This window comes from Erinaceus europaeus, chromosome 23 (assembly GCF_950295315.1).
Source record: "Erinaceus europaeus chromosome 23, mEriEur2.1, whole genome shotgun sequence".
NCBI lineage: Eukaryota > Metazoa > Chordata > Mammalia > Eulipotyphla > Erinaceidae > Erinaceus > Erinaceus europaeus.
In genome coordinates this window covers 14034807-14057261 of record NC_080184.1, presented here as the reverse complement: position 1 = coordinate 14057261, position 22455 = coordinate 14034807, and the positions used below count along the sequence as shown (strand labels likewise).

Sequence of the window (22455 nt, the reverse complement as noted above, 5' to 3'; positions counted from 1 at the left end):
GCGCGCTATTGGCTGCCGCGCGGGACGGGCCCCGCCCCCCGCCTTCCGGTCGCTGGAGAACGGCGCCCGCCGCGGCAGGACTTCCGGTCGCGCCGCGCGCAGGCGCAATGCCGCCCCGCACCTCCCGCCCGCTTTTTCCCCGCCCGGCCCCGCGCAGGCGCAGAGAAGGCTCGGAGGCGCGTCTCGGTGGAGCGGTTTATTGGGGTGCGGGCGCCCCGCCCCGCCCCGCCCGCCCGCCCGCCCGCTGCTGCTGCTGCTGCTCAGGGCGCAGCCCCGCCGGCCTCCTCGTCGTCGTCAGCCTCCACGTCGAGCCCGGGGATGCCGCGCACCCGGCGCTGCAGCGCGCCGCCCAGCAGGGGCTCGCCCTCGCCCTCGCCCTCGGGGGGCGCGGGGGGCTGCGCCGCCTCCTCCAGGCCGCCCGCCTGAGCTTCCTGGGGCTCGGGCTCGGGCTCCGGCTCCTTCTCCTCCTCGGGGCTGTCCACGAACGGGTTCTCACCCTGCGGGGGGACGGGGGTATGAGCCGGGGCGGGCGGGCGGCGGGCGGCGGGGCGGCGGGCGGCGGGGCTCACCCTCTGGAAGCGCTCCAGCTTCTGCCCGATGAGCTTGTTGTTGAGGATGCTGCGCGCCACCATCAGCGACGACTTCTTGGACTGTTCCAGCATCACCTGGACGGGCGGGCGGGGCGGGTCGGGTCGGGTCGGGCGGAGCCCCAACAACCCAGCACAGCCGCCACCTCCCAGACCCCGACCGCCCTCCCCGGGTGGGGGACCTGCCCCACCGCCTCAGACAGACACCCGCAGCCGGCCCGCACGGGACTCCCAGGTGGCCCCGGGCTCCGTCAGCCGGGCTCAGCGAGGAGTCTGTTCTCCCCACCGGCGGGGCCGCTTCACAGGCGCAGAGGCAGGTCTGCAGGTGTCTGTCTTCCCCTCCAATGACATCAATAACAGTAACAAAAAAAAACAAGGGCGGCCATGGTCCAGTGACGGCTGGTTCTTTTTCTCTCCTCCTATGCTTCTCATTAATAAATAAACCAAATCTTATTTAAAAAAAGAAAAGGGAGTCGGGGCGTAGCGCAGCGGGCTAAGCGCAGGTGGTGCCAAGCACAAGGACCGGCCTAAGGATCCCGGTTCGAGCCCCCGGCTCCCCACCTGCAGGGGAGTCGCTTCCCAGGCGGTGAAGCAGGTCTGCAGGTGTCTGTCTTTCTCTCCCCCCCTCTGTCTTCCCCTCCTCTCTCCATGTCTCTCTGTCCTGTCCAACAACAACGACATCAATAACAACAACTACAACAATAAAACAAAAAAAGAGAAAACACGGCAACACAATAGCCTAGAACAGTGCATTTGATCGAGCCCCAGCAATAACCCTGGAGGCAAGAAAAAAAAGGCTTTTCTGTATTTAGGCCAGAGGCAAGGGTAGGCAGCACAGAGGTTCTGCAGACCCCCAAGTCCCAGGTCTAGTCCCCCACCCCACCGTCAACCACAGCTGGGCCGGGCTCTGGGGGGAAAGAGAGAGATCCAAAGCCTGAGCAGAGAGCGGCGGGCGGGCAGGCGGCTCGAGCCTGAACCGCACGGGAGAAACCGAAAGCGGACCAGCCAACCGGGCGGGCTTGGCGGCCCCGGCCCTAGGCAGCGCCGCTACAGGTGCCACAGTGCCAAGGCGGGGCAGAGACCGCACGCGGGGGTGTGGACGGCGCCCCAGCCCACACAGGAGGGAGAAGACGCCGGCTGAAGCCCTTCAGCCCCCAGGACGCACGCAGTGTGCAGAGCTCAGTGGGGGTGTGGGGGGCAGCAGGCGGGGCACAGGCGCGGCCATGTGCGAGGGCCCACGTGGCCAGCCCCACCTGCCGGGAGGGAGCAGTGCTGCGGACGCCACCTCCCTTTCACATGCCTCCTCTCGTATTAAAAATAAAAGGGGGGTCGGATGGTGGGCACCAGTTTAAGTGCAGGTGGCACAAGGCGCCAGGACCCATGAAGGATCCTGGTTCGAGCCCCCGGCTCCCCACTTGCAGGGGAGGGGGTCGCTTCACAGGTGATGAAGCAGGTCTGCAGGTGGCTCTCTTCCCGGTCTCTCTCTCATTTCTCTCTGTCCTATCCAACAACAGCAGCAACAAGGGGGGAAATGGCCCCCAGGAACAGTGGACTTGTGACTGTGGCACCAAGTTGCAGGGATAACTGTGAAGGCAAAAAAAAAAAAAAAAAAAAAAAAAAGCCACCGGGAGCGATGGATTCGTAGTTTGGGCAGGACCTTGGTGGCAGAATAAAATAAGAATGCCCGCGCAGGCAGGCCCACACCCTCAGGTGGGGCAAACGGTCTTCCAAGACGCTCCAGGGTCCACTTGTCAATCGGGGCGGAGCAAGGCGGCCTTTGTGTGCGGGTACTGGAAGAGGGCTGGGCGGTGGCTGGGCGGAGGCTGGGCACGGGAGGACCCGGGTTCGGCCTTCCCCCTTGCCTCTGGTGGGCTGCCTTCCACCCAGTGAAAGAATAAACCAGGCGCCTACCCCGCTAAGCACCTGCAGCAAAACCCTCGGGCGGGGGGCAGCACCGGGGTTAGGCCAAGAGACCCCTGTGCCTGAAGTGAGGTGAGGCTTGGCTCTCAAGTCCTGGGTTCAAGGCCCCCACCCCTCACCCCAATAAACCAGAGCTGAGTAGTGCTCAAGTTAAAAAGCCAAAGAAAACAGAAACACCGTGGAGAAAGAACCCCAGGCCAGGAGGTGAGGCGGGGCCCAGAGCCACGCCGGCCTCACCCCTCCCTCACCTGCCATCAGCACCACTGACTGGCTGGAGAGCCGGGGACAGAGACGCACCCCTGCAGCCCTGCTCCACTAATGGTGAGGCTTCCCCCCTGTAGGTGGGGACCAGGGGCTTGAACCCGGGGCCTTGTGCACTGTAACACTGCCCCGTCCCAATACGTAGCTCCCCCCCATATCCCTCCAGGGTTCTCGCTGCGGCTGGCTGCCTGCACTAGGAATCTGCTGCTCCCTCTTGTTCCACTGTATCGGGCAGACACAGAGAGACACTGAGAGAGGAGGAGCCAGACACCTGCGGCCCTGCGTCGCAACTCCTGAAGCTTTGCCCCTGCAGGAGGGAAGGGGCTCGAACCCGGGTCCTTGTGCTTGGTTCCCCGTGGCACTGTCTCCAAGTTCGAGAACCCTTTCCCAAAGCCCAGGACTCAGCTGTGCGCGGGGTCAGAGTTGGCTGGGAGGCCCGGCCGGCGCTTACCCTGCGGTTGCGGTTGTGCTCGGTGGTCTTGAGGTGCTTCTGGATGATGCCCGACTGCATGGGGATGAAGAGGTCGCAGGCGGCGCAGTGCACAGCCTCCACCTTCCGCACGAAGTGCTCCATGGCGATCTCTGCGGGGACACGCCGCGTCGGCGCCTCGGCCCGGGAGCCCCCAGGACCCTGCCCTGCCCCAGGCTCAGGAGCCCCCAGGACCCTCCCCCGCCCCCACCCCGCACCGAGGGTCAGGTCCTGGTCTCTATAGATGTGCTGGATCAGAGCATCGAGGTTCTCCACGTTTTTCCTCAACTCCTCGGTCTTCTTGGTCTTGCTGGTCACGTACTCCTGCGGGGGGGCGGTGTGTGTTTTTTTTTGCTGCAGGGGTTCAACACACAGGGTGGGCGGCAGGGGCTCGGCACACACACACACACACACACACACGCGCGCGCGCACGCGCGCGCGCGCGCGCTGCTGCGGGGCCCACCTGCAGGAAGTCGGCCGTCTGCTTGGGCAGCTTGGTACCCACGTACTTGAAGTGCTCCTTGTGGAACCTGCTGTCCATGTGGCCAGCCATCTCGTCCTCGTAGAAGGTGCGGAACTTGCAGAGCGAGCACACGAACTGGATCCTGCGGGCAGAGGACAGCGGGGAGGGGGCTGGGCCCCGGCCCGGCGGACGGCGCTGCCGCCTCACCCCACCCGGCCTCGCTCACGGCCTCGCAGCGCGGTCCCAGCAGGGGACGGGCTGGCCGAGGGGGGAGGGGGCGGGGGTCTGCGGTCGCTGCCACGGGGGCCGGGAGGAGCGCCTCCTCCTCAGGCAGGAGCCGCCGCCGCTGGAGGTAGCCGGAGGGCCTCACTACAGGAGGCCGCACTGGCCGGGCCGGGCCGCGGGCCGAGCTGAGCGCGGAGGGAGAGTGAGCACGGTCCTGAGGCGGGCGGGGGCCCGGGACCCGCAAGGCAATGCTGCTTCCTCCTCCGGGGGTGGGGGGGGCCGGGGACAGAGGCCCGGCCCGTCGTCTGCTCTGAGCGCCTGGGCTCGCTCGCTCGCTCGCCTGGGCGGGGGTGGTGTCGGGAGGGGCGAGGAGGGCAGGCCTGCCAGCCTCACGGCGGCCTCGTCTTCCTCTTCCGGGGAGACACCGGGCCGGGTCGGGCCGGGCCGAGGCGAGTCTGCCAAGGGCAGCCTGGAGCCGCCCGGCCGTGGCCTTGCGGGCGGGCGGGCGGGCGGGCGAGGTGCCGTCTGGGCCCGGCGTCCGCAGCAGATGCCCGGGCGGGGCCTGGGCCGGCCTAGCGGGCCACCGTGGCAAGGGGCGGAGGCGGGCGGCCGGCCGCCACCGAGGAAGCCTCGGGGCGGGTCCCTACCTCTGCCGGACGTCCTTATCTGGGCCACGGGGTCAGCTTTGTCTGGAGAGCCCGGGGGCCAGGCGCCGGCGAGGCTGAGGAAGGTCCAGCAAGAGCAAGAGTCTGAGGCGGAGGAGGAGGAGGAGGAGGAGGAAGAGGAGGAGGAGGCGGCGGCATCGCCAGTGCGGGAGCCCTGAGGGCAGACAGCCGCCCACCACGAGGGGCCCGGCCCGGGGCGGGGCAGAGGGCAGGCCTGAGGCCGCCACAGCACAGCCCCAAGGCCACCATCTCCGGCGGCGGCAGCAGCGGCGGCGGCGGGCCTCAGGTCGGGAGCGAGGCTACTGGCCCGCGGACGGGCGGGTGGACGGGCGGGCGGGCGGGCGGGCAGGCGGCCAGCGGGGGCCGGGGTCCATGCACGGAGGGAGAGAGGAGCAGGAGGCTGCTGAGCTCCGGCCCCGGCCCAGTGCAGCTCTCCCGGGCTCTGCGGGCGGCGGCCCGGCCCGGCGGGGGCGGCCGTTACCTTTCCACCATGCGGTCCCGCTGGCGCCGCTTCTGCCTGTCCTGCGTCTTCTTGGCCGCCAGCTGCTTGCGCTTGGACGCGGCGCCCTCGTCCTGCGCGCTCGGGGGCCCTGGGGGTGCGGCCGGTCAGCCCCGGCCGACGGCCCCCGTCTCTCCCTCAGGGCTCAAGGAGAGCCCCCCACTCACCCCTCTCGGCCTCGTCTCTGGCTCCTTCCTTCCCAGCTTCCTTGCCTTCCTCGTCTTCTTCCTGAGACAGGGCGGGCGGGCGGACCTCTAGCAGCCTTCTCGGCCTGTGCGCTCTGTGCGCTCGGAGCCCCGCCGCCCGCTGCCCTCGCCTCCCGCTGGGCCACTTACGGGCTTGGGGGCCTTCTCGGTGGCCTCGGCGCCTTCAGCGCCCTCGGCGGCGGCTTCCCCCTCGGTGCCCTCATCTGCAAGAGCGAGCGCTCAGTATGGGCAGAGGGAAGCAGGGCAGGGGCAGAGAAGGTAACCGGGATGAGGAGGAAAGGAGAGTGTAGCAGGGCGAGTGCAGAGAGGAGTAGCTGGGCAGGGCTGGGGCAGGTGTGGCAGGGCAGGGCAGGGGCGGAGAGAGGTAGCTGGGCTGGGCAGGGAGGGCAGAGGGGGAGGGGTGGCAGTGCAGGGTGGAAGGGGGAGCAGGGCAGGGCGGAGGGGGCGGCAGTGCAGGGCGGAGGGGGTGGCAGGGCAGGGCAGGGCGGAGGCAGAGGGGCGGCAGGGCAGGGCGGAGGGGGTGGCAGGGCAGGGCGGAGGCAGAGGGGCGGCAGGGCAGGGCGGAGGGGGTGGCAGGGCAGGGCGGAGGCAGAGGGGCGGCAGTGCAGGGCGGAGGGGGTGGCAGGGCAGGGCGGAGGCAGAGGGGCGGCAGTGCAGGGCGGAGGGGGTAGCAGGGCAGGGCGGAGGCAGAGGGGCGGCAGGGCAGGGCGGATGGGGTGGCAGGGCAGGGCGGAGGCAGAGGGGCGGCAGGGCAGGGCGGAGGGGGTGGCAGGGCAGGGGGGAGGCAGAGGGGCGGCAGGGCAGGGCAGAGGGGCGGCAGAGCAGGGCGGAGGGGGTGGCAGGGCAGGGGGGAGGCAGAGGGGCAGCAGTGCAGGGCGGAGGGGGTAGCAGGGCAGGGCGGAGGCAGAGGGGCGGCAGGGCAGGGCAGAGGGGCGGCAGGGCAGGGCGGAGGGGGTGGCAGGGCAGGGCGGAGGCAGAGGGGCGGCAGGGCAGGGCAGAGGGGCGGCAGGGCAGGGCGGAGGGGGTGGCAGGGCAGGGGGGAGGCAGAGGGGCAGCAGTGCAGGGCGGAGGGGGTAGCAGGGCAGGGCGGAGGCAGAGGGGCGGCAGGGCAGGGCGGAGGGGGTGGCAGGGCAGGGCGGAGGCAGAGGGGCGGCAGGGCAGGGCGGAGGGGGTGGCAGGGCAGGGGGGAGGCAGAGGGGCGGCAGGGCAGGGCAGAGGGGCGGCAGGGCAGGGCGGAGGGGGTGGCAGGGCAGGGGGGAGGCAGAGGGGCAGCAGTGCAGGGCGGAGGGGGTAGCAGGGCAGGGCGGAGGCAGAGGGGCGGCAGGGCAGGGCAGAGGGGCGGCAGGGCAGGGCGGAGGGGGTGGCAGGGCAGGGCGGAGGCAGAGGGGCGGCAGGGCAGGGCGGAGGGGCGGCAGGGCAGGGCGGAGGGGGTGGCAGGGCAGGGGGGAGGCAGAGGGGCAGCAGTGCAGGGCGGAGGGGGTAGCAGGGCAGGGCGGAGGCAGAGGGGCGGCAGGGCAGGGCAGAGGGGCGGCAGGGCAGGGCGGAGGGGGTGGCAGGGCAGGGCGGAGGCAGAGGGGCGGCAGGGAAGGGCGGAGGGGCGGCAGGGCAGGGCGGAGGGGGTGGCAGGGCAGGGGGGAGGCAGAGGGGCGGCAGGGCAGGGCGGAGGGGGTGGCAGGGCAGGGGGGAGGCAGAGGGGCAGCAGTGCAGGGCGGAGGGGGTGGCAGGGCAGGGCGGAGGCAGAGGGGCGGCAGTGCAGGGCGGAGGGGGTGGCAGGGCAGGGCGGAGGCAGAGGGGTGGCAGGGCAGGGCGGAGGCAGAGGGGCGGCAGGGCAGGGCGGAGGGGCGGCAGGGCGGGGCGGCAGGGCAGGGCGGCAGGGCAGGGCGGAGGCAGAGGGGCGACAGGGCAGGGCAGGGCAGGGCAGCCCCGGCCCCGCGCACCGTTGTCGGCCTCGCCATTGTCCGAGTCGCTGTTCTCGGAGCCGTCGGTGCGCGCGGCCTTGGCCTCGGGCCCCTCGGAGTTGCCAGGCTGCTTCCTCTTCTTCCTCTTGACCTGCGCACAGGGCCGGCTCGGCGCACGCCCCGGCCCCCTGCCCCGCCCCGCCCCCGGCCCAGCGCCCATAACCCGCCCCCGGCCCAGCGCCCATAACCCGCCCCCGCCCCGCCCCCGGCGCCCATAACCCGCCCCCCGCCCCGCCACCGGCCCAGCGCCCATAACCCGCCCCCGCCCCGCCCCAGCGCCCATAACCCGCCCCCGCCCCGCCCCCGGCGCCCATAACCCGCCCCCGCCCCGCCACCGGCCCAGCGCCCATAACCCGCCCCCGCGCCCCGGCCCCGGCCGCCCACCCACCCGGAAGTCGGTCTTGGTCCAGGTCTTCCAGGTCGGCCGCAGCTGCTTCATGCCGTTGCCGAAGCCGAAGCCGGAGCCGAAGCCGGAGCCCGGGGCGGGCCGGGAGCCCGCGGGGAAGGCGCCGGCCGCGCGCGCCGGGAAGCCGCCGTAGTCGGGGATGATGTTGTGCGCGAAGAGCGACGGCAGCCGCGACGCGCCGGGCAGACACTGGCCGCGGGCCCCCAGCGGGTCCTCCCAGGCGCGCGCGTACTCCGACGGCGGCGGCGGCGGGGGCGGGGGCGGCGGCGCGCGGCCGGCGCGGGGGTCCCGCCAGCCCTGAGTGCGCGGGCCGGGCCCGGGGCCGAGCCCGAAGCCGTCGCTGCCGCCCCCCGCGCGGCGGAACTGGTCGCGGTAGGCGCCCGGCTGCCCTTCGAAGGCCGCGTCCGCGTCGGGCTCCGGCTCGCCGCCGCCGTAGTCGTAGCCGGGCCAGCGCTCGCGCTCCGCCGGGCCGGGCCGGGGCTCGGGGGCCTCGAACGCCTCGTACCTGCGGGCGGGGCGGGGTCGGTCCGCGGGGTCCTCCCAGCCCCCGCGCCCTCCTGCCTCCTCCCGGAAGCCCTCCAGGATGTCGGCCAGAGCCGCTGGCCCTGCCGCGGGGCCCGGCGCCCACCTGTGCTGCAGAGCCTCCCGGGGCCGCCCAGGCTGCGTCCAGAGACAGGAGCTGCGGGACGGGGCGGGGCGGGGCGGGGGGGTGAGCAGCCACAATACCCCACCCCCTCTCGGCGCCCCCGCCCACCTCTCGGCGCCCCCGCCCCCCTCTCGCGCCCCCCACCCCACCTCTCGGCGCCCCCGCCCCACCTCTCGGCGCCCGCGCCGTACACGCCCCCCGGCAGTGGCAGCACGTGGCCGTCGTTGTCGGGCAGCACGTCGCGCTGGCTCATCCGGCACAGCACCGGGTCGCGGCCCGCCGCGGGGTTGGACAGCGAGCCGGGGCGCGGCGCCGTCCAGGGCCCGGGGGCGGCGGGGCCGTAGCCGTAGCCCGAACCGGGTCCGGAGCTGCTCTCCTGGCCGTGGCCGTAGCCATAGCCATAGCCATAGCCGTCGTAGCCTGCAGGACAGAAGGGCGGCGGGTGGTCAGGGGCGGGGTCCGGGGAGTCAGGGGCGGGGTCCGGGGGAGTCAGGGGCGGGGTCCGGGGGAGTCAGGGGCGGGGTCCAGGGGGTCAGGGGCGGGGTCCGGGGAGTCAGGGGCGGGGTCCGGGGGGTCAGGGGCGGAGTCCGGGTCATGGGAGGAGCCGGGGCGGGATCATGGGAGGCAGGGCGGGGCGGGCACTCACCCCTGCCCGACCCGGAGTTCCAACTCCCGTAGCCTGCAAAGATGGGGCGTGACTAGGCCGTCTCCCCCAGCCAGCGGGACAGACAGCTGGAGAGGCAGCCGCACAGCTAGCCATCCAGACAGCCGGGCGGGCAGGCAGACAGAGAGCCGGGCGGGCAGGCAGACAGAGAGCCGGGCGGGCAGGCAGACAGACAGACAGACAGCCGGGCAGGCAGACAGAGAGCCGGGCGGGCAGGCAGGCAGACAGACAGCCGGGCAGGCAGACAGACAGACAGCCGGGCGGGCAGGCAGACAGACAGCCGGGCGGGCAGGCAGGCAGACAGACAGCCGGGCAGGCAGGCAGACAGACAGCCGGGCGGGCAGGCAGGCAGACAGACAGCCGGGCAGGCAGGCAGACAGACAGCCGGGCGGGCAGGCAGGCAGACAGACAGCCGGGCGGGCAGGCAGACAGACAGCCGGGCGGGCAGGCAGGCAGACAGACAGCCGGGCAGGCAGGCAGACAGACAGCCGGGCGGGCAGGCAGGCAGACAGGCATCCCCGCCCCTCACCATAGTCGCAGGTGGGCTGGGAGCCGCTGTCGGAGTAGGTGGACTGCAGGGTGGTCTCTGAACCCTGGACGAAGCCTGCGGGCGAGCGGGCGCTGCAATGTACCGAGTACCGAGCAACCCGGAGTACTGAGCAGCCGAACACCACCCAGAGTACCGAGCACCCCGACACCACCCGGAGTACTGAGCACCCCAAGCGTCCACACCTAGGGTGGCCTCTCTATAGGTCCTTACCACCACCCCCAAACACCACTCCAGAGCACCGAGCACCCCAAACACCACCCCAGAGCACTGAGCACCCCATACACCACCCCAGAGCACTGAGCACCCCAAACACCACCCCAGAGCACTGAGCACCCCATACACCACCCCAGAGCACTGAGCACCCCATACACCACCCCAGAGCACTGAGCACCCCATACACCACTCCAGAGCACTGAGCACCCCATACACCACCCCAGAGCACTGAGCACCCCATACACCACCCCAGAGCACTGAGCACCCCATACACCACCCCAGAGCACTGAGCACCCCATACACCACCCCAGAGCACTGAGCACCCCAAAGACCACCCCAGAGCACTGAGCACCCCATACACCACCCCAGAGCACTGAGCACCCCAAACACCACCCCAGAGTACTGAGCACCCCATACACCACCCCAGAGCACTGAGCACCCCATACACCACCCCAGAGCACTGAGCAACCCATACACCACCCCAGAGCACTGAGCACCCCATACACCACCCCAGAGCACTGAGCACCCCATACACCACCCCAGAGCACTGAGCACCCCATACACCACCCCAGAGCACTGAGCACCCCAAACACCACCCCAGAGTACTGAGCACCCCATACACCACCCCAGAGCACTGAGCACCCCAAACACCACTCCAGAGCACTGAGCACCCCATACACCACCCCAGAGCACTGAGCACCCCATACACCACCCCAGAGCACTGAGCACCCCAAACACCACCCCAGAGCACTGAGCACCCCATACACCACCCCAGAGCACTGAGCACCCCATACACCACTCAGAGCACTGAGCACCCCATACACCACCCCAGAGCACTGAGCACCCCATACACCACCCCAGAGCACTGAGCACCCCATACACCACCCCAGAGTACTCAGCACCCCATACACCACCCCAGAGCACTGAGCACCCCATACACCACCCCAGAGCACTGAGCACCCCAATCACCACTCAGAGCACTGAGCACCCCATACACCACCCCAGAGCACTGAGCACCCCATACACCACTCAGAGCACTGAGCACCCCATACACCACCCCAGAGTACTGAGCACCCCATACACCACTCAGAGCACTGAGCACCCCATACACCACCCCAGAGCACTGAGCACCCCAGACACCACCCCAGAGTACTGAGCACCCCATACACCACCCCAGAGCACTGAGCACCCCATACACCACCCCAGAGCACTGAGCACCCCATACACCACCCCAGAGCACTGAGCACCCCATACACCACCCCAGAGTACTGAGCACCCCAAACACCACTCCAGAGCACTGAGCACCCCAAACACCACCCCAGAGCACTGAGCACCCCATACACCACCCCAGAGCACTGAGCACCCCATACACCACCCCAGAGCACTGAGCACCCCATACACCACCCCAGAGCACTGAGCACCCCATACACCACCCCAGAGCACTGAGCACCCCATACACCACCCCAGAGCACTGAGCACCCCATACACCACCCCAGAGTACTCAGCACCCCATACACCACCCCAGAGCACTGAGCACCCCATACACCACCCCAGAGCACTGAGCACCCCAGACACCACCCCAGAGCACTGAGCACCCCATACACCACTCCAGAGCACTGAGCACCCCATACACCACTCAGAGCACTGAGCACCCCAAACACCACTCAGAGCACTGAGCACCCCATACACCACTCAGAGCACTGAGCACCCCAAACACCACTCCAGAGCACTGAGCACCCCAATCACCACCCCAGAGCACTGAGCACCCCAAACACCACTCCAGAGCACTGAGCACCCCATACACCACCCCAGAGCACTGAGCACCCCATACACCACCCCAGAGTACTCAGCACCCCATACACCACCCCAGAGCACTGAGCACCCCATACACCACCCCAGAGCACTGAGCACCCCATACACCACCCCAGAGCACTGAGCACCCCATACACCACCCCAGAGCACTGAGCACCCCATACACCACCCCAGAGCACTGAGCACCCCATACACCACTCAGAGCACTGAGCACCCCATACACCACCCCAGAGCACTGAGCACCCCAGACACCACCCCAGAGCACTGAGCACCCCATACACCACTCCAGAGCACTGAGCACCCCATACACCACTCCAGAGCACTGAGCACCCCATACACCACTCAGAGCACTGAGCACCCCAAACACCACTCAGAGCACTGAGCACCCCATACACCACCCCAGAGCACTGAGCACCCCATACACCACTCAGAGCACTGAGCACCCCATACACCACTCAGAGCACTGAGCACCCCATACACCACCCCAGAGCACTGAGCACCCCATACACCACCCCAGAGTACTCAGCACCCCATACACCACCCCAGAGCACTGAGCACCCCATACACCACCCCAGAGCACTGAGCACCCCATACACCACTCAGAGCACTGAGCACCCCATACACCACCCCAGAGCACTGAGCACCCCAGACACCACCCCAGAGCACTGAGCACCCCATACACCACTCCAGAGCACTGAGCACCCCATACACCACTCAGAGCACTGAGCACCCCAAACACCACTCAGAGCACTGAGCACCCCATACACCACTCAGAGCACTGAGCACCCCAAACACCACTCCAGAGCACTGAGCACCCCAATCACCACCCCAGAGCACTGAGCACCCCAAACACCACTCCAGAGCACTGAGCACCCCATACACCACCCCAGAGCACTGAGCACCCCATACACCACCCCAGAGTACTCAGCACCCCATACACCACCCCAGAGCACTGAGCACCCCATACACCACCCCAGAGCACTGAGCACCCCATACACCACCCCAGAGCACTGAGCACCCCATACACCACCCCAGAGCACTGAGCACCCCATACACCACCCCAGAGCACTGAGCACCCCATACACCACCCCAGAGCACTGAGCACCCCATACACCACTCCAGAGCACTGAGCACCCCATACACCACCCCAGAGCACTGAGCACCCCATACACCACCCCAGAGCACTGAGCACCCCATACACCACTCAGAGCACTGAGCACCCCATACACCACCCCAGAGCACTGAGCACCCCAGACACCACCCCAGAGCACTGAGCACCCCATACACCACTCCAGAGCACTGAGCACCCCAATCACCACCCCAGAGCACTGAGCACCCCAAACACCACTCCAGAGCACTGAGCACCCCATACACCACCCCAGAGCACTGAGCACCCCATACACCACCCCAGAGCACTGAGCACCCCATACACCACCCCAGAGCACTGAGCACCCCATACACCACCCCAGAGCACTGAGCACCCCATACACCACCCCAGAGCACTGAGCACCCCAGACACCACCCCAGAGCACTGAGCACCCCAGACACCACCCCAGAGCACTGAGCACCCCATACACCACCCCAGAGCACTGAGCACCCCATACACCACCCCAGAGCACTGAGCACCCCAAACACCACTCCAGAGCACTGAGCACCCCATACACCACCCCAGAGCACTGAGCACCCCATACACCACCCCAGAGTACTCAGCACCCCATACACCACCCCAGAGCACTGAGCACCCCATACACCACCCCAGAGCACTGAGCACCCCATACACCACCCCAGAGCACTGAGCACCCCATACACCACCCCAGAGCACTGAGCACCCCATACACCACCCCAGAGCACTGAGCACCCCATACACCACCCCAGAGTACTCAGCACCCCATACACCACTCAGAGCACTGAGCACCCCAGGCACCACCCCCCGGAGTACTGAGCACCCGAGCGCTCCTCAGGGTACCGAGCACCTCAAGTCTCCGCCTCCAGTGGGGCCCCTCTGTGTGTGCTCGGTCCTCCCGCCCCGCAGGTACTGAGCGCTCCGCTCAGTTCTCCTCAGACCGCCCCCGACACCTCTCCGGGCACTTCCGGTCAGCCGCCTGCGGGGACCCCGACACCCCACCCCGGCTCCCCTCAGAAAAGCCGCCGCCGCAGCGGGGCGGGCGGGAGGCCCTGAGGCGCGGGGTTCCGTCGCCCCGCGGGCCGGGAGTCGGGGCGCCCGGAGGGGGGGCGCGCGGGACGCGGCCTCGGGAGCCTGCGGCCCGGCGCCATTTTGAGACGGCGGAGACGCGGCCGCGGGGCCCCCGAGGAGACGCGGGGTCGGAGCGCGCCCGCCGCCCAGGGCCCGCCGCCCCGGGCCCGCCCCGCGCACCTGTGTAGCTCATGGCGACGGCCGCCCGCGCCGCCCGCACCGCCGTCCGCAGCCGCGAAAGTCGCGACAGTCCCCTCGCCGGCGGCGACGCACGGCGCCAGGCCCCGCCTCCCGACCGCATTGGCCCGCGCGGGACGCGGCCTGCGCGCTGATTGGCCGGCCGCGCCGTCTCTCGGGGCCGCGCCCCGGCGCCATTGGCGGAGGCGGCCGTCGATCACGGCAGGGCCCCGCCCCGACCCCGCCCCCTGGCTGCGGCGCCCGGGGATTGGCTGCGCGGCGCGGCCCGGACCATCCCGAGGGAGCGGGGCGGGGCGGGGCGGCTACGGAGCGTCTGGAGGCTCAAACGCGGTCGGGCGTTCCAAGCCCCTTAGACGTTGAGATCTCGCGAGACTTTACTCGTCCGGCCCAGCGGCGGCGGCGCCCAGCGGAGCTTAATGCGTTGGAGCCCGGGACTTGCATGCCTGGGGCCCAGGTTCAAGCACAGCTTCCGCTTATGCCCGAACTGAGCAGGGCTCTGGGAAAACAACAACAACAACAACAACAATAATAATAACGGGGCTGGGAGTTGTGCCAAAGACTCTCCTGCCTGAGGCTCTGAGGTCCCAGGTTCAATCCCCAGCACCACCGTCATCCAGAGTTCAGCAGAGCTCTAATAATAATAACAAAAATAACAACAACAATAATAATAACGGGGTGGGGGGAGATAGCATAAGGATTATGCAAAAAGATTTTCTTGCCCGAAGCCCCAAAGCCTCAGGTTTGATCCCCAGCAATACCATAAACCAGAGCTGAGCAGTGCCCTGGGGAAACCAAACCGAACCGAAAGAGGGGTCAGGCGGAGGCACCTGCATCGGAGCGCCTGCGCTACCGCCCGACTCCCCCTTTTTAACTAAAAAAAAAAATTATTTATTTATTCCTTTTTTTGTTGCCCTTGTTTTATTGTTGTCGTTATTATTGTTATTGCTGTCGTCATTGTTGGCTAGGACAGAGAGAGATGGAGAGAGGAGGGGAAGACAGAGAGGGGGAGAGACAGACAGACACCTGCAGACCTGCTTCACCGCCTGGGAAGCGACTCCCCTGCAGGTGGGGAGCCGGGGGCTCGAACCGGGATCCTTAGGCCGGTCCTTGCGCTTTGCGCCACCTGCGCTTAACCTGTGCCGGACTCCCTTCCTTACTTCTTTTTAAATTTTTTTTAAGAGGCCGAGAGTAAAAGAGACCACAAGACAGAAGCTCCCTTTACTGCAGTCCTGGCGGGGCTTGAACTTGGGGTGTCTTTCTTATTTGTGAAGGAGAAAGAACCAGGCATCACTCTGGTCCATGTGCTGCTGGGGATCGAACTCAGAACGTCACACTGGAGAGAGTCCAATGCTTCATCTACTGGGCCGCCCTCCGGACTTTTTAAAAATCCTTTTGACTCCGTGATGCCGGGACCTTCTGCAAACAGGACTCTATGGTTCTCAGGCTGATGCCTCAACGGCTCTACTTGCTTTTTATTACCGCCAGGGTTACCACTGGGCTTGGTACCAACACTGCGAACCCACCGTTCCCTGGGGCCATTTTGACCTCCCCGCCCCTCCTAGTTTACTACACAGAGACAGAGAAAAATGGAGAGGTGGGGCAGACAGAGAGACCCCTGCAGCCCTGCTTCACCACTCGCAAAGCTTGCCCCCTGCAGGTGGGGACCGGGGGCTTGAACCAGGGTCCTTGCACATCGTAATGCGTGCGCTCGAGGGCAGTGCCATCCATTGCCTGCCCTTTTCCTTCCCTTTCCTTTCTTCCTTATTCTTTTTCTTATTTTATTTTATTTTTTTTGTCTCCAGGGTTAAGGCTGGGGTTTACCGCCAGCACTGTGAATCCACTGCTCCTGGCAACCATTATTCCATTGGACAGGACGGAGAGATTGCGAGGAGGGGGAGAGAGAGAGGGGCCAGGCGGTGGCACACCTGGTTAAGCAAGACATGACAGTGCGCAAGGACCCAGGTTCAAGACCCCGGTCCCCACCTGCAGGGGGGAAGCTTCCTGAGTGGTGAAGCCGGGCTGCAGGGGTCTCTCTCCCCTCCCCTCTCAAATCACTGTCTCTATCCAATCATAAATAAATAAAATATTTAGGGAGTCGGGCGTAGCTCAGCGGGTTAAGCGCAGGTGGCGCAAAGCACAAAGATCAGCATAAGGATCCTGGTTCGAGCCCCTGGCTCCCCACCTGCAGGGGAGTCGCTTCACAGGTGGTGAAGCAGGTCTGCAGGTGTCTTTCTCTCCCCCTCCTCTCTCCATTTCTCTCTGTCCTATCCAACAACAATGACAGCAATAACAACAACTATAAACAACAAGGGCAACAAAAGGGAAAATAAGTAAATAAATAAATGTAAAAATAAATAAATAAATAAATAAAGAAAAAAAAAGAGGGAGTCGGGCGGTAGCGCAGCGGGTTAAGCGCAGGTGGCGCAAAGCACAAGGACCGGCATAAGGATCCCGGTTCGAACCCCGGCTCCCCACCTGCAGGGGAGTCGCTTCCCAGGCGGTGAAGCAGGTCTGCAGGTGTCTGTCTTTCTCTCCCCCTCTCTGTCTTCCCCTCCTCTCTCCATGTCTCTCTGCCCTATCCAACAACGACGACAACAATAACAACAATAATAACTACCGGACAATAAAACAAGGGCAACAAGAGGGAAAAAAATATATTAAAAAAAAAAAAGAGGGAGACCCCTGCAGCCCGGCTTCACCGCTCGTGAAGCTTCCCCCCTGCAGGTGGGGACCAGGGGCCTTGAACCAGGCTCCTTGCCTGTGTTTCTGTGCTTTGCGCCATGCGCGCATAACGGGGTGCCTTACCACCTGCCACCCTTCATTTTATCTTTCTTGTTTTGCCTCCAGGGTTATCACTGGGGCTCTGTGCCTGCACTATGAATCCACTGCTCCTGGAGGCCATTTTTTCCCCATTTTGTTGCCCTTGTTGTTACTGTCGTTGTTGGCTAGGACAGAGAGAAATGGAGAGAGGAGGGGAAGACAGAGAGGGGGAGAGAAAGACAGACACCTGCAGACCTGCTTCACCGCCTGGGAAGCGACTCCCCTGCAGGTGGGGAGCCGGGGGCTCGAACCGGGATCCGTATCTTGAGCCCTGGGAGATGGTTTAGCGGCTAGAGAGGTGACCTCAGAAGCACAAGGTCCCGGGTTCAGATGGTTTAGCAGCTAGAGAGGTGACCTCAGAAGCACAAGGTCCCGGGTTCAGTTCCCAATGTTGCGTGTGCCAGAGTGAGGCTCTGGCTGTCTCATGTTCATGAATAAAGATAAAACAAACAAAAAAAAAAACCCATCTCAGGGCTGGGGAGACAACACAGGGATTCTGCAAAAGGCCTTCCCGCCTGAGGCTCCGGGTGCTATCACCAGCACCACCAGCAGCCAGAGCTGAGCAGGGCTGTGGGGTCTCTGTATCTTTTTTTTCTTTAATATTATTTACATTGGGTAGAGACAGAAATTGAGAGAGGAGGGGGAGATAGGGAAAGAGGCCGCTTCACCACTTGCAAAGCTTTCCCCCTGCAGGTGGGGACCGGGGCCTTGAGCTCTGTGACACCTGCGCCACCACCCGGCCCTCTGCGCGTATCTCATCAAACAAGTCATGATAATAAAAAAAAATCCCTCATGTAGCACCTGCAAATGAATCTACTCTGCAACTATTATTGTTTAAATATTTCTTTAGTATTTATTTATTCTCTTTTGTTGCCCTTGTGGTTTTATTGTTGTAGTTATTATTGTTGATGTCGTTGTTGGATAGGACAGAGAGAAACGGAGAGAGGAGGGGAAGACAGAGAGGGGGAGGGAAAGACAGACACCTGCAGACCTGCTTCACCGCCTGTGAAGCGACTCCCCTGCAGGTGGGGAGCCGGGGGCTCGAACCGGGATCCTGACGCTGGTCCTTGCGCTTGGCGCCACGTATTATTATTTTTTTTAAGGTTGTATCTTCTTGCTTCCAAGTCTTGGACACATGGCAACCTCCCCCCTCAAGATGGGACAGATGGGTGTGTCACCGGGGCCCTCTTCCAACAGGCCGAGTTGTGTCCGTCTCCCCCACCCCGTCCCTGTCTAGGGGGGCAGAACTGAAGGCCCCGCCGCACTTGGAGGGGGGTCTGTGTCTCGCCCGTTCCTCCTCTACCAGGTGGGACCGTGGTGGGGTTGTCAGTTTTGGGGGGGCCCTTGTCTCACACCCCCGTGAGCCCGAGAGGGGCTGCAGTCCGTTCTCTCCTGGAGGGGGGGCATGTCCTGCGCCTTCAACCCGGCTGGTCCCTGCAGAGTTGGGGTGTCTCTCTCCCCGCCCCAACCCCTCCAATGCTGGCTGGCTGGACAGCCCCAGCCGTTCTAGAACCTTCTAACAACCACAAGTTTCTTTTCAGCCCAGGCCGCCCAGGGGGCCAGCTCCCGTCCCCCCCGCCGAACGGTCAGGCCGTCGGGGGTTGTCGAGGGCCGTCGGCTGGGATGCCTGCCACCCCACCCCGTGTGCGCGCGCCTGTGTGCGCCTGTGTGCGCGTGGCCCGCCCCCAGCCGGCCTGTCCACAGAAACACACACAGCTGGCGGCCCGCCCTGGGGGTGTTTTTCCAGAAGAGAATTTTTTAATCTAATTTACAGACTTCTAGGTATATCGATAACCAAAAAAAAAAAAGTGTGGGGGCCGCTGAAAAAAGTTAAAAAGGGGCGAGTTGGTGGGGGCTCCCCCGTTTTTTCTAACCTGGCCCAGGGCGGTGGTGACATTAAAAAAAAATTCCATGTGGCTGAGTCTCTACACAAAACGCGTTTTTTAAAAAGGGGGGCAGGAGGGGTACATAGAAAGCAAGAGTAAAAAGAGGGGGGCAGGGCCCCCCACAGGCTCTGGGGGAGCAGGGGCTGGGCGTGGCAGGAGGCAGCTGTCAGCTCCGAGCTCTCCCTCCCAGGCTGGGAAGGTCCCTCTGGGGGCAGGGGGGGGACAGCCAGCGAGGGTGTCCGTGGCATGGAGAGCTCAGTGGGGGCTCCCAGGGTGGGGGCGCACGCCCCTCCCCTGAGCAAGCACCGTGGCGAGAAGTGCTCGTTGGGCTGGGGGCTGGGGGGCGAGGGCAGGCCCCCAGCCTCACGAGGTGCGTGCGTGTCGGCGTGTCTGCTGCGTGGGGGGGGGGGGGGGGGGCATGGCGGCGGGGGTGGGGACACGGACGGGAGTCTTTGGGGTCTTCGAAAACGGCCACGGAGGGCACCCTCCCGGCCCGCCCCGCTGTCTGCCTGGCTGCTGGCCGCGGCGGCTGGGGGGCTGACGCCGGCCTTCCTCCCCGGGGACCGGGTGGGCCTGGGCTGCAGGAGACCTCCCTGGGACCCGAGTCCTTGACGGGGGGCCGGGGGCCGGGGGCCCTGGCTGTAGTGTGCCCGGCCCTCGAGGGGGGCCGGTTTGAGGTTCTGGCTTGCTCCTTTGGAAACGGAAATGTGAGAGAGGGAGAGGGAGGGGGAGGAGGAGGAGGAGGAGGAGGAAGAGAAGGAGGGAGAAGAAAGAGAAGGAGAGGAGAGGAGAGGAGGGGAGGAGAGGAGGGGAGGAGAGGAGGGGCCTTGAGGGGTCTCATGGCTCCATGGGACCTGGGTGGCCCGATGGGGGAGGGGGCACCTCCTTTTCAGACCTTCAGAGTCCCCACTTCCTGGCCTCTGAGGGGCAAGGGAGAGGCTGGCAGGGAGACAGCATCGCGGCTCTGCAAAGAGACTCTCATGCCTGAGGCGCCAAAGCCCCAGGTTCAATCCCCTGCACCGCCATCAGCCAGATTAAGAAAGAAAGAAAAAAAAAGGCAAAGGCAAAGAGAGGAGAACGAGGAGGAGAAAGGAGAAGGCAGAAGAGGAAGAGAGAGGAAGACAGGAAGAGAGGAGGAGAGGAGGAGGGAGAGAAGGTAGAAGAGGAGGAGGAGGAGGAGGAGGACGAGGATGCAGATGGGGAGGAGGCAGGCCGGGAGGGCTGGAATGTCTGTGTCAGGGTGTGTCGCCAGCCACCGCCATCAGCGCCTGCGGGACGGGGGGCTCCTCGGGCGGGGGGTCCGCCTTGGGGAAGTTCATCTCCAAGATGTGCCGCTGCAGGTGCCGGAGCCACTCCTCCTGGACGGACAGGGGCCCCTGGAACTCCACCTCGCAGAACCTGCGGCGGGGGGGCACAAGCGCGTGAGCAGGAGGCCGGTGGCCACGGGGTTAGGGGCGAGGCTGGGGCACCCCAGGACCCCCAGCTGTAAGCCGCTCGCCTCTGCCCGCTGACCCCCGTGTCCCCTCGCCATCCACGTGGGGGGCCCAGAGGCTGAGCTCAGGGCTCCAGAGCCCCGGGTTCTAATGGGACCTTTGAAGGGACGGGGTGGGGGGTGGGGGGCACCTCCTTCTCAGACTCTGAGGGACCCGGACACTCAGATGAGGAATCAGATGGGGAGGGGCTGGGTGGCAGCCCACCCAGTAGAGTGCACCTGTTCCCATCACAAGGATGCAGGTTCGAGCCCCCGGTCCCCACCTGCAGGGGGCAGGGGGGGGGGTTCCCACGCAGTGGGGCAGGGCCGCAGGTGTCTCTCTATCTCCCCTCCCCTCTCGATGTCTCTGTCTCTGTCTCTCTCTCTCGGCCCCCAGGGTCCCAGCCGGGGCTTGGCGCCTGCACCAGGAACCCTACTCCTGGTGGCCATTCTGCCCTCTTTCATTTCGTTTGCCAGGACAGAGAGAAGTCGAGAGGGGCGGGGGGAGACTGAGAGACCCCCGCAGCCCTGCTCCACTGCCCGGGAAGCTTCCTTCGTGCAGGTGGGGACCGGGGCTCGAACCTGCGTCTTTGTGCCCGGTGACAGGCGCGCCCCGCCGCTGGGCCCCTGGTCCCTTCCTCCCGCTACGTAACTGACTCGCCCATGGGGTGGGTGCGGAGGGCTCCCCCCGCCCGGCCGTTTGTGACAACTCGGGGGCATCGATGGCCTGCGATCCCCATTTGGCCGGCGGGGCCGGGGTACAGCCGGAGGGTCACCGGGCTTGCCTGGCGTGGCGTCAGAGACCTGGGGGTCACGGTGGGCACACGGCGGGGTGGGGGTGGGGGTCCCTCCCTCCCCGCCCCTCATACCTGCATTTGAGGGTGTAGATGTTGCCCACAAACTTGACGAGGGACGTCTGGGGCGGCCGGGGCACCAGGGAGGGGACAGGCCGGACGCGGACGGGGGGCTGCCGGACCTCCCCCAGCTTATGCTGCAGGCCGTGGGCGTCCTGGCCTCCCCGGGCTGCGGAGGTGTCCGACGGCCGGGCTTGGCGGCGCTCGAACTCTGTGGGTGGGGGGCAAGGAGCTGAGGCTGGGGGGAGGGTCTGTGTGTGTGAGGCAGGGCAGGGGGCCAGAGGGCAGGGGCAGGCGCGGCGGGCTGTGGCGGGCAGGGGGCTGTGGGGGGCAGGGGCAGGGCCCCGGCGGGCTGTGGAGACGCTCACTGTTGATGTTGTGCCTCTGGTGCTCCTCGGCCTTCACGGTGGTGCCCGGCGGACCGGTGGGCAGCGACCGTTCCCCGCCGCCGCCGTCCAGGGCGCGGCCAATCTCCAGCCCCAGGTCTGCACCGCCGCCTCCCCCGCCGCCTCCCGCGCCACGGCCTGTCATGGCCAGGCCCCCGGGAGCCAGCCCCAGGGGCGGCCGCTTGTCGGCGGTGTCACGGCCGTGGCCGGCGCTCCGGAACTTCTTGGCGAAGGGCCGGCCGCCCTGGATGTAGCTGCGGTAGGCGCCCGCCTTCTGGGGCCGGTGGCGGATCCACTCGCTCAGCGTCTCGATGGGGGAGCCATTCACGCACCACTCGGTCACCCCAAACTGCCGCAGGTGCGCCCGGGCGTGGCTGGCCAGCGCCTTGCGGTTCTCGAAGTACAGGCCGCACAGCTCGCAGCAGGCCTCGGTGCCGGTGGCGGCTGTGACGGGCACGGGGTGCGGCTGAGCCCTGCCCGCCCAGGCCGCCCCCCAGCCCGGCCCCCGCCCCCCAGCCCGGCCCCGCCGTCCGGCTTACAGGCGTGGGCGGCCTTGTCGTGCAGGGCCTTGAAGGGCAGCTCGCTCTGGACGTAGGCCTTGGCCTTCACCTCCGCGGGCAGCAGCCGCTCGTCCCCCAGGGGCCGCTTGGGGGCCACGGCGGCGCCCAGGTAGCCGGCGGCGGTCGCCGGCTTGGCCCCGGACAGCGGCGCCAGCAGCAGCTCGCGGGGCCCCTGCGCCGGGCCCCCTCCCGGTCTGCCGGGCCGCCCGGCCGCGGGCACCAGGGGCAGCGGTGCCTGCAGGGGTCCCAGGGCGGGGGGCCCGTCGGCGTCCGGGGCCGGGGCCGGGTCCCCGGCGGGCGGCTCCTTCTTGACGACGCACTTGGTCTTCTTCTTGAGGATCTCGCGCAGCGTGTCGATGGGGGAGCCGTTGACCGACCACTCGGTCACCCCCATCTGGCGCAGGTGCGAGCGCGCGTGGCTCGACAGCCCCTTGCGGTTCTCGAAGAACTCGCCGCAGAACTCGCAGCGGATGTCGCGCACTGGCTCGGCCCGGGAGGCTGCGGGAAGGGGCGGTGGCTGTGGCGGGCATGGCGGGGCAGGA

General features: G+C 66.8%; 2 protein-coding genes across 7 annotated transcripts in view; both read right to left on the bottom strand.

Moving 5' to 3' along the window:
* Nucleotides 1-183: 183 nt before the first annotated feature.
* AKAP8L (A-kinase anchoring protein 8 like) lies at nt 184-14008 on the bottom strand. Its single transcript, XM_060182314.1, has 15 exons — nt 13919-14008; nt 9499-9573; nt 8952-8984; nt 8476-8725; nt 8288-8338; nt 7642-8164; nt 7233-7344; nt 5425-5498; nt 5257-5317; nt 5072-5180; nt 3701-3842; nt 3456-3561; nt 3220-3350; nt 570-665; nt 184-497 (listed from the first exon to the last, which is right to left on the bottom strand). Exons 1-15 carry the CDS (start codon nt 13929-13931, stop codon nt 261-263), a joined length of 2013 nt encoding a protein of 670 aa, XP_060038297.1. The 5' UTR covers nt 13932-14008; the 3' UTR covers nt 184-260.
* A 4469-nt stretch (nt 14009-18477) lies between these two features.
* The window catches only part of WIZ (WIZ zinc finger), a 29409-nt gene continuing 25431 nt past the window's right edge, over nt 18478-22455 (bottom strand). For all 6 annotated transcript variants that reach the window (XM_060182265.1, XM_060182266.1, XM_060182264.1 and 3 more), the window contains 4 exons: nt 21893-22411; nt 21336-21797; nt 20983-21178; nt 18478-20040 (listed from right to left, as the gene is read on the bottom strand). In XM_060182265.1, coding sequence (XP_060038248.1) covers nt 19878-20040; nt 20983-21178; nt 21336-21797; nt 21893-22411 — 1340 coding nt within the window. In that variant the 3' untranslated portion in view covers nt 18478-19877. The remainder of the gene's footprint in view (nt 20041-20982; nt 21179-21335; nt 21798-21892; nt 22412-22455) is intronic.

What these genes read in the sequence shown, in the direction of transcription:
- AKAP8L (XM_060182314.1), bottom strand. An exon ending in CCAGCCCACCTGCGACTATG is followed by an intron (nt 8,985 to 9,498) that starts GTGAGGGGCGGG and finishes CCATCTTTGCAG; the next exon opens with GCTACGGGAGTTGGAACTCC. An exon ending in CAGAGACGAGGCCGAGAGGG is followed by an intron (nt 5,181 to 5,256) that starts GTGAGTGGGGGG and finishes CCGCACCCCCAG; the next exon opens with GGCCCCCGAGCGCGCAGGAC.